Raw genomic sequence first — 10,594 nt, 5'->3', positions numbered from 1 at the left:
ATGAAGCTATTGTTCTTTCTAGATGCGCATAAAAGCATAGCTAACCGCGCCCTCTATTATCTACATACAAAGCCCGTCCTCGCAATCAAGTCCAGATTGACCTCCGTGAAAATGGCAATGAGATTATTACTGGCTGCAGTTCTTCTGGGATATTGTCTAGCTGGTCCTACTAACAAACACGCGTCATCTAAAGACAGGGAACACGTACAGCCAGACCTGTCTGGTGAGTTGATCATCTGATCTTGTCAAGTTACAGGTCTGATAAAATTCAGTTTATTTTGTAAAGGTCAAATTCACGTGAGCCCTGAGCAAAAGGCATTACCCACCCCATGGGTCAAAGTTGCCATTCCAATATAAACCTAGTGCTGATTTATATGACGAACCGCTTTAAAAATTATTTTCAATTAATAATGGACAGCTGTAGTAGCTAACTTGCATCTGCTAAATTGATGCATGCTCACTGCCCACCATCATTTTGGCCGAATCGACTTAATAAGCTTGAAAATCCCACCAACTAGATGGATGCTTTATTTTGAGCAAGCCTTTGTGTGAGGCTTTCCATGTTCGTTAAGTAAACTTTTGGGAATGGTCAGACATACGGTTGAAGCAAACACTACTAGGGGGAGGCTCACTAAGCAGTTCAAAAATTGGTATTAGTGGTTGCAAGTAGTATGGCTACTGCCAGTGCTGGCTAAGAAAAAATGGATTAGTTTGAGACGTTTATGTACTACAGGTCAGGAGCATTATAATCCACAACGAGATCACAATCCTCAATATGATCATGAAGCTTTTCTTGGAGAAGAACAGGCACATGAGTTTGATGCACTCACACCAGCAGAGTCCAAAAGAAGACTTGGGTTAGTTGTAAATGATGTACTGTTTACATGTATGTACAGTATAAAGCTGTATGTACAATAACATAGTTCATATCATTTGTCTTTTCTTCCAGAATAATTGCAGATAAGGTTGATACTAATAATGATGGTGTTATTGCTAAGGAAGAACTGATGGCATGGATCAATCACATTGCTAGAAGGTGTGAAACAATGTAATAGTATATTGTGTGTATAGTTGTGTGTACACGTGTGTGCGTGTGCCTACACCTGTGAGTCTGTGCCTGGTAATTGAAAGGTTCCCAGTTCGATGCTCAGTTATGCCAAATTGGTGTTGTTTCGTTGAGCAAGAAATTTACTCGCATTGCTCCAGTCTATCCAGCATTTTAAATGGGGACCTGGTGGCCTGGCATCAACTGGGGAAGCAGCCCTCCCAGCTGTGACATCAATGGGTACTTGGTGTTAACTGGGGAAGCAAATGCTAACTGTCCATGTCTCACACAGCAATTGAAGGTGCAGGACTGCAGGTGGACTTTGGGTGCCCACACCTTCACCTGTGGGACACGGTACAGCCTCCTGCGGGTTACTGGTCCTGCCCTACCTGCGCTGACTCCTACTAATACCAGAGTAGTGCACAAGTGTCCCAGTGGTAGGCGCAACCGTGCTAGCACTGCAGCTGAAGGCTTTGCTTGTGCGTGCGTGCGTGCGTGCGTGTGTGGTTCCCAGTTCGATGCTCAGTTATGCCAAATTGGTGACAACTTGGTGACAAGTTGGCTTCTTGCTCAACAATTTGTGTCCTTAAGCAAGAAACTTTACTCACATTGCTCCAGTCTACCCAGCTGTTTAAATGGGGACCTGGTGGCCTGGTGCCAACTGGGGAAGCAGCCCACCCAGCTATAACATCAATGGGTAATGGGTACCTGGTGTAAACTGGGGAAGCAAATGCTCAACTGTCCATGTCTCATATAGCAGCTGAAGGTCCAGGTGGGACTTCGGGTGCCCACACCTTCAACTGTGAGACATGGTACAGCCTCCTGCGGGTTACTAGTCCTGTCCTAGGAGGGCATGCCTGCGCTGACCCATAGCACCTGAGTAGCGCACAGGTGCCCCAGTGCTGGCCACTGGGCAACATGACCGCATAGCGGCAGCTGAAGGCTTTGCTTTGTGTGCGTGTGTGTGTGTGTGTGTGCGTGCGTGCGTGCGTGTGTGTGTGTGTGTGTGTGTGTGTGTGTGTGTGTGTGTGTGTGTGTGTGTGTGTGTGTGTGTGCACGTGCATACATAAACACATACATGTACTTCTAGTACTGGTATACAGGTATGAGAATTTATTTGCTTTTCCATTTGTAATACTAAGGTTTGTTCTTGATGATGTTGAGAAACAGTGGCCACGTCTTGACACTGATGGTGATGATCATGCAACATGGGAGGAATACTATAACTTGACATACGGAATGATAAGTATGGCTGCTGTTGTAGATATGATAAGTTTGCTGTTATGATGATACATAAACACTGACACATAACATGGATACACATTTGGTGATAGTGTATTGTGGTTCATACACAAGTGTGGATTACAGATAAAGAGACCCTGCCCAGTGTTTTTAATAGAATTTAACACAGACTACTCACAACACAAGATACTCACTTTCTGCAAATAAAATAAATTCAATATCCATTGATTTCCACAGAACCTGAGAGGATGAAAGAAATATTTGATGCTCACCGTCAGCTCAGTTTTGAAGATGTGATCCAACGTGATGATCGACGCTTCAAAGTAGCAGACCATAATAAGGATAGGAAACTCACCAAAGATGAATATGGTGACTTCGTCCATCCTGAAGATGTGCCACACATGAGGGACATTATTATTGAAGTGGGTACAGTAGTCCTGTGAAACACTTGTAGAGTAGTCAATTTTTTATTGTGTTACTTTATTGCTTACACACTAGAAGGACATACTTAAAATGTAGTATAGTAAAAAGAAAAAAATTGCCTACATATATTTTTCTGGTCATTTGCATCATACACATAACCATCTTGATATTAGCTATCGTTAAAAATTTAGGAAACAATGGAGGACATGGACAAGAATCGAGATGGATTTGTTTCAGTGGATGAATACATCAGTAAGTTGATTATATGTACTAGCTAGAGGACCTCTATATGCATTGGTAATAGTGTCCATGTTTATTCCTTAAGTGCTAGTATAATCTTGCTGGGCTAAAATACGATACTACTTTCGATAATTCACAGCTCTGTTTTCTTGCAATAAAGTATTGAAATACGTTGTGTTAAAAGAGTGTGCTAATTGATATAACTTACAAGTACACAAAAAAATTAAAATTTTCAACTAGAGTAGGGACCATAGCACATCGATAAAAAGCACTGAAACAAGCTGGAGTAGAACATGATATTAAATCACAGTAAAACAATAAGAATTGTTATATCCCTACTGTGCATTTCCATAATGGTATCTAGGGATATAACACTCCATATTGTTTTAGTGTGATTTAATATCATGCACTACTACAGCTTGTTTCAGTACTTTTTATCAATTTACTATGGTCTCTATTTCAGTTGAAAATTCCAATTTTTTTGTGTACTTGTTTGTTAATTTTTTTGTAAATAATTCTGACTCCCTGTATTAGTGGGATAACATTCACAGAAGAATTATCATGACTGGTGAACCCACACATACAACATCTGAAATGGCGCCGTGCGCCCCGGCTATATCAATTATTGTCTGAAAAGTGAAGTATCCATTATGCTCATTGTCAGCTATGTTCAACCCATTACACAGCAGCACGAATCAAGAACTGTTCGAAAAGCACTTCTGCAATCAAAATAGACACTATGAAAAATACGGGCGATTTTCCAATAGCAAGCAAAGCTCAGGCCACTGCACATGTTAGCAAACAAAAATCAGCATAAGTGGCTATAATGTACTTTATTGAATGCACAGATCCAGCGGTTTTCCAAAAGGAAGTTCATGCAAGGTAAAGATACTGTAATAAATTATGAAGGGAAGCCATCATGTGCTACTGCCAAATCAACACTTTTCGCTGTTAGCGAAGATGAATGGGGCACAAAGGAGAACACTGGTAAGTCCATGAAGAATGCATTGTATGTACTGCGGTATGACAAAAGGCATCTCTCGGGCCGAAGTGACATTGAACAGTGAAAAAAATCAAGCCTGTAGCATTAGCCGTTATCGAGTTACGCTTGCCTGAAGACATCAGTCAGTCAGTTACTTAGTCAGGAGAAAAGTCTGTTAAATAAATTCTTTTTAAAATTCTGTAGCAATTTGCTGAAAGCGTTTCAGGTCGATCTGAAGGCTTTTTGGGCTTAGTTTTACCTACCTCATTGTCGTCTGGAAAAATTGAGGCTGGTTTTGGGTGATGCTATTTCGTGGGCCACGCCTACTCTTTTGTGGTCCCTACTATACTGTACTATCGTACTGTATGATATAACAATGTGTTTGGCCTGTCCTGTATATTAAATGTTTACTTTTAAGCATAGATGAGATACTTTGCAATGGTTGTTATAAAGCACAAATGTGTAACATGATTGCCAAGAAAATTTGGCACAGGTATAGAATGTGTAAAGGGAATTCACATACTAACTTTATGAATCTGGCTACTGTCTGTAGTATTGTGAATGTTTATTTGTATACACAAAGATTGAAATTTTGTCATGGCTACAGAGTAAACTATGCATGGGAATAACTTTAAAAATTGGTGTGTACATAGGCTTATCATTGTGGCAGTGCCTTTTGAAAAGCAAGAGTAACAGCTACAGAGTTACAAAGCAAAAACCAAACGACTGTAAGGTTGAGGGGTTGAGATTCTCTAATATAACAGTCACCACAGGGTAAAAAGGTGCACCAAAGATGTTGAGAAAAAAAAGACTTGCCAGTGCTCATATCAGAAACTTCCACATCATCCTTAACCACTGAGCTACTGCTGTCATCTCATTTTTTATAAATGAGCAAACCCCAATGGCTGGTTTTGAGGCATTATAAATTATGAAAAGAAATGAAATCCATACTAAAATAGCCAAGCTATGAAAAAGAGGTGCAGCAGAAATAGTTGCATAATAGTAGCATCATTATTGTTTTGCACAGATGACTTGTGGCCAGAGTCAGAGAGGAAGGAGAATTCTAAGGAGCCATCATGGGTACAGTCTGAGAGAGAGCAGTTCAAGGGTCAAAGAGACAAGGATAAAGATGGACAGTTAAATAAGGTAATCCAGATTTATGTAGTTAAGAGCTATGGTTTACTGATTTCAGTAGATGTAACTAAACAAGCTAGTGTTGGAGCTCTGGTGAATTATGATTTAGTTTGACAGCTCTGTGGAGTTGACTATAGATGTATATACTATGCATACAATCAGGTTGATTTTGGGGGTGGGTAAAATTAATAGTAAAGGAAGAGATGAAGTTGTAGATCGAGATATGGCATAATGGCTCCAATTAGCTAAGTAACTTGCATGATTCTTCCAACATTATAAAGGATACAGTAGCTACTCTGGAAGGTATAATGCATGAAATCTGGTAATGTAGCCTCAAACATTTTGTTCGTACAATAATCTGTAAATGAAGATTGCCACCATACTATACTGTATGGCAGTACTGTATATTAGGGATCACGGAGGTTTGGGCTTTTCTGGCAAAAAAATATCACTTAAAAAACAGCTTCATAATACCATCCTGGTGCCTAGGCAGTATTAGTAGGTACAACCAAGCCCAAAAGTGCCTCCAGTACACTTCCAATAGATTGTTATAAAACTTAAGAAAATATTCATTGGAATTTTTTACTGACTAACTGTCTGATGCCTTCAGGCAAGTATAACTCTGTAACGGCTAGGGCTATGCACTTGATTTTTTCACTGTTCGGTGTTGCTCATCTCAAGATGTGCCTTTTGGCATACTGCAGTAAGTACAATGAACGCATCATGGACTCACCTTTGTCCTCCTTTTTGTCCAATTTCTTTTTGCTGACAGCCCGAGGTGTTGATTTGCAGTAGCACAAGGCTTGGCTTCCCTATGTTTGTAAATGGGAATCGTCCAGATTTTACATGGTGAGATGCTTCTAATATTTATAGCACTGTATAACGGGCTGAAATTAGGTGAAAGCAAAGCGTAATGGCCAATTCACTTTTGTTTCAGTAATTGATAGTTTAGGTGCACAAATCGTCCATATTTTTTTGTGGTGACTGGATTGATAGTAGAGGAGCTTCTGATTTTCTTAGTTTGTAGTGCTGTGTAATGGGCTGAACATAGCTGAAATGAAGTGTAAAGGCCACTTCAGTAGATGATAGCTGGGGCACACGTTCAGGTGAATACATTATCTCTGGCACCATCCTTTCTTTTGATCATGATGCAGTATGTGCGGGTTCACCAGCTATAGTAATGTTACAAAAAGTAAGGAAAATTAGGAATTTTAAGTTTGATTAAGGATCATAGAAAAAGGTAGGGCAACAAGGGAGGTATTCAGTTTCTGTTATACAGTGTTTATTTTATTGCCATATGTACGTAAGTGTACGCTACGGGGATGTGCTATATAACTGAATCTCACCATACTTACATTCTTACAATACATATTTTGTTCTCTTGTCACAGGAGGAGTTAGGCAAGTGGGTTGTTCCACAAGATTATGATCCTATAGAAGCTGAAGCAGCTCATCTGATATATGAGGCTGACAGTAATAAGGTGTGTTTAGTTATTGAGTGAGTAATGTGCACAAACATAACCACTTGCAATCTGAAGGAGACCTAAGAGGGCTTAGCCTCCCCTCCCCCTTCTCTTTTTCCTCTTCCCCTTACTCCCTTACACCTATAGGATATTGTTCACACCAGTAACAAGCTGGAAATTTTTCCCACTGTACTAGTATGGAAAGACAATGGGAAGTAATTCTTGGTGACTGTTCTATTAGAGTATCTTGATGCTTGTGTTCACATGCTTTGTTTTTGCTTTATATCTCCTTAGCTAATACTCTCAGTACTTTAAGATCCATGCTACGATGTTCAGCCTATCTGCATACCAAATTTTAACTTGTTTCTGTCAGTAATTTACACTGCAGATGTGTTATAATACGCTCTTTATACTTTCCAAATTTGTAGAGGACTTGTGTGAGCTATGACAATTTTTGTCTAAGTGGTGTAAAAAGAAAAACTCCCATAAAATGTAAGGAAAACAAGACAAAACTTTTAGGTGTTTATTTCTGAACTGATTTAGCTTACATTAGGACATCCCACTCAAAAATGTTTCACAGACAAAATGGGCCATTTCTGTTTAGCCATTAATCCATGGAAATCATGTTTTCTAAATAATAGTTAGACGTCAAGAACCAGGGTTCTACGGGATTTAGAAAACTCGAAGGCCCTGGGCTGTAGCGCCTGAGCGCAGCGAGGGCGCTACTAAGGGCCTGAGGGTTTTCTAAATCCCGTAGAACCCAGTGGTTCTTGACGTCTAACTTATTTAGACTACAACTCGTTATTGTACCTTGAGTTGACAGCTGCTTGTAAATAGGAAATGTATGGCTAATTACTAGAAACAAGCCCTCTACACCTCCCGACATGGCGGGACCTCGCGTGGCTGTTGCTACCCGTTTAAACGCCCATGCGTTGCCAATGTTACAGGCGCGTGCTATGTATCGAAGTACTGGACTCAGCGAGTGGACTACAACTCATTGTTGCTGTTGTTGTGCCTCGACAGCTGCTTGTAAGCAAGTAATGTAGTGTTGATTAGTACAAACAAGCCCATTACACCTCCCTCTAATTCAGTACGGCTGTTACTAGCCATTTAAATGCCCATGCGTTGCCAATGTTACAGGCGCGTAATTATCGTGTTTCGTATCGCCTCAGAGCGTGGTCTCTATTGGACATGACCGTGGCTCTACGAGATTTAGAGACCACGTTTTCAGCCAATCAAATTTCAGTATCAAACTTGTTGTAGTCTAAATACACGTTTGTCTGTCATGCATCCACATGCATTGGCTTTCCTTGGCCGCACAATGCACTATCGTGCGTCCTGACTTTTTTAATAAAAAAAGATTTCATAACAAACCATTGGAAGCACTTAGGGTCATACTGAAGACACTATTGGGCTCAGTTCTAGCTAATATGCCAAGACACCATGAAGGTATTATGAAGCTGGTGTCTGGTCAACATTTTGTTTGCCAATGTATAGGTAATGAGTTAATATGCTGTATTAACATCATTCATCTCTTATTCACGAAAAATAACACCAATATGTTGTCATGCCTACAGGGTAAACCGCTTATGAAAAGAAGCTGAAAATCGGTGCGTGAATAGGTTAACTATTGAACCTCAACCCTTTGTGGTTTGAAAAAAATACCTGGAAGATACAACTAAAAGACCAATAGTATGTAACAATTATGCAACCGAGATTAGCTAATAAAAAACAACTACTTGCCATGCCTACCAGAAAAACCACTTAGAGTAATGCACCTATCAATGTTAAGCCCCACTACCCCCCTCCCGGGCTTACTAAGGGATTAGTGGGGGATTTTCGCCGATTTGATCAGAAATTTTGTCCCACTAGTGGGGCATTTGACCATTCGAAATTTTAGGCGTTTGCTTTAGCTTGCGAGCTATAAGAATTGATCTGTTTCCTAAAGTTTATTTCAGCGATACTACATGGAGATTTGACCACTAGTTGTTCCCCAGTGGGTGGAGAATTTGATTTTTCAAAAAGTCAAATCCCCACCATTTCCCCCACTACGCCCGGGAGGGGGGAGGTGGGGGATAACATTGATAGGTGCATAATGCTTTGAAAATCGCTGTACAGATGTCTTAGAAAGGCTCTTCAATGGTGTAGAAGAGTCAGACATAAAGCCACAGAGTTATAGCATGAAATCCAACTTGGTGTATCAAGTGCGAGATCAAGATACTCTAATAGAGCAGTCATCTTAATAGAGCAGTCATCCTGAAGAGATATCAGCTAGAAACAAGTAACCTGCAAACAAATCACCCTGTAGAGAGATCAGATAAAAACAAGTCACCCTGTAGAGATATCAGCTAGATACAAATTACCCTATAGAGATCAGCTACAAACAAATCACCGTAGAAAGATCAGCTGGAAATGAGTCACCCTGTAAAGATATCAGCTAGCAACAAGTTACCCTATAGAGTGATCGGCTACATACAAATCACCCTGTAGAAATATGTGCTGGAAACAAATCACCATGTAGAGAATTCAGCTAGAAACAAGTCACCCTGAAAAATGCTAAACTACAACCAATGAACGTTTCAGCTACAGTTCAGTTGTGTAAGAAATCACCTCATTACAATCATTCAGTGTTAATATACAAATATTTTATCAAACAAAAAGCTATACACACAATTGCTTCTTTTGTTCCACAATTCCTACAGTAAAGAAAAAAAACAAGTTAAAAGGAAGCACCAAAGCCAGTTTATGGCCAGCTTTGTGCTTGCAATACAAAAGCAGTGATATCTAAACCAAAACAATGCAAATTCACTGAATTGTCGTAATAAATTTTTTTTCCCATTTACCTACCATCACCGCCATTTCTTGGCCACCACCTTGGATTTGACATCTTTTTCACCCTGGCCTTTTTGGAGGCTGCACTCTCTTTTTACAGCTTGGTTGTTTTGGTTTAGTTTTATTATAGTACTACAGTACTGTGTTGTTACAAAGGATAGTAGGGTAGAAAATCCTCTTAATTTGATCTTCACTTAGCGAGACTACTTCATTTTAGAGGCTACCTCTAGTATGACCTAAACACAAACAAGATGTGTTTCATGTCTAGGCCATGCATATTGTGGTCTCATAGGTGGCTCTATTAATGAGATTTCTTTGTGCTACTTTACTCACTTTTTATGCTAATGACCAATTGTTGTAAACTTAAAGGTTAACAACAACAATACACTGAATTGTAAATGGAGTTGTTTTACATGTTGTGTGTGTACGTGTTTCAGGACAAACAATTGAGCAAAGGGGAGATGATGGAACACTATGAAGTATTTGTTGGCAGTCAAGCGACCAACTATGGAGAATACATGTACAAGGACAATGAATTCAAATAATCCTATTAGCTAGGAGACTGATTATGGGCTAATATAGTGTTGTTGTTTGCTGCAATAAAACATTTAGTCATATAGGTGGTTTTGTGTTAGACTCTGATTAAATGAGTGTGCACAAATTACACATTATTTAAGCCTTTAGTTTATTTATAATTCTCACATGTGTATTTCAACTTATTGTTACTATGCTACATCCTCAAAATTGTGCAGTACTAATGTTTAAGCAAATTGCTACTTCTGCATATGTAACAGTGTATGAATCGGGGATACATTGCAATACCTATTGTAGTATTGTAGAAAATAATGATTATACAGTATCTATTGTAGCTACAGGGGAAAAACATGTATAGAAGTTAACATAGCTTCCAGTAGCATTTGAGATAGCAGAAGATTTCCAAGAATTGTATTTGGTTTTCTTTCTTGAAAAACTTCTTATCAGTATGTCACTGGAGTGATTTGTCCTTAATCAACTTCTAGTGCTTCCCGAGCCCTTACCATGAGACACAAGTTCAATGATATTCATCAGTGCAGTTGATATCCCTCCAACAGGTACATGGGTGAATATGTCATCAAACATTGGTATTTTGAGGAGTAATTTTTTTGAACCATTAACAATTCCTTGACCACAAAGACCAAAGTCAAAAGTAGGCTAGTCAACTATGATAACCTTTCAGACAACCCAGGTCAAAATG

At 39.5% G+C, this 10,594-nt stretch overlaps 1 protein-coding gene across 1 annotated transcript; it reads left to right on the top strand.

Moving 5' to 3' along the window:
* Window positions 1-10: 10 nt before the first annotated feature.
* LOC136261351 (calumenin-A-like) lies at window positions 11-10,093 on the top strand. The gene is made up of 9 exons (XM_066055341.1): window positions 11-223; window positions 734-857; window positions 950-1,036; window positions 2,188-2,291; window positions 2,525-2,709; window positions 2,902-2,962; window positions 4,960-5,078; window positions 6,457-6,546; window positions 9,798-10,093. The coding sequence occupies exons 1-9, from the start codon at window positions 112-114 to the stop codon at window positions 9,903-9,905; spliced, it is 990 nt and encodes a 329-aa protein (XP_065911413.1). The 5' UTR covers window positions 11-111; the 3' UTR covers window positions 9,906-10,093.
* The last annotated feature ends 501 nt before the right edge of the window (window positions 10,094-10,594 follow it).

This window comes from Dysidea avara, chromosome 7 (assembly GCF_963678975.1).
Source record: "Dysidea avara chromosome 7, odDysAvar1.4, whole genome shotgun sequence".
Lineage (NCBI taxonomy): Eukaryota > Metazoa > Porifera > Demospongiae > Dictyoceratida > Dysideidae > Dysidea > Dysidea avara.
This window is presented reverse-complemented; position numbering and strand designations above follow the sequence as displayed.

Coding starts and splice junctions, on each gene's coding strand:
- LOC136261351 (XM_066055341.1), top strand. CDS start 112: ATGGCAATGAGATTATTACTGGCTGCAGTTCTTCTGGGATATTGTCTA. Junction 2,963..4,959: donor TTCAGTGGATGAATACATCA/GTAAGTTGATTA, acceptor TGTTTTGCACAG/ATGACTTGTGGCCAGAGTCA. Junction 6,547..9,797: donor ATGAGGCTGACAGTAATAAG/GTGTGTTTAGTT, acceptor TACGTGTTTCAG/GACAAACAATTGAGCAAAGG.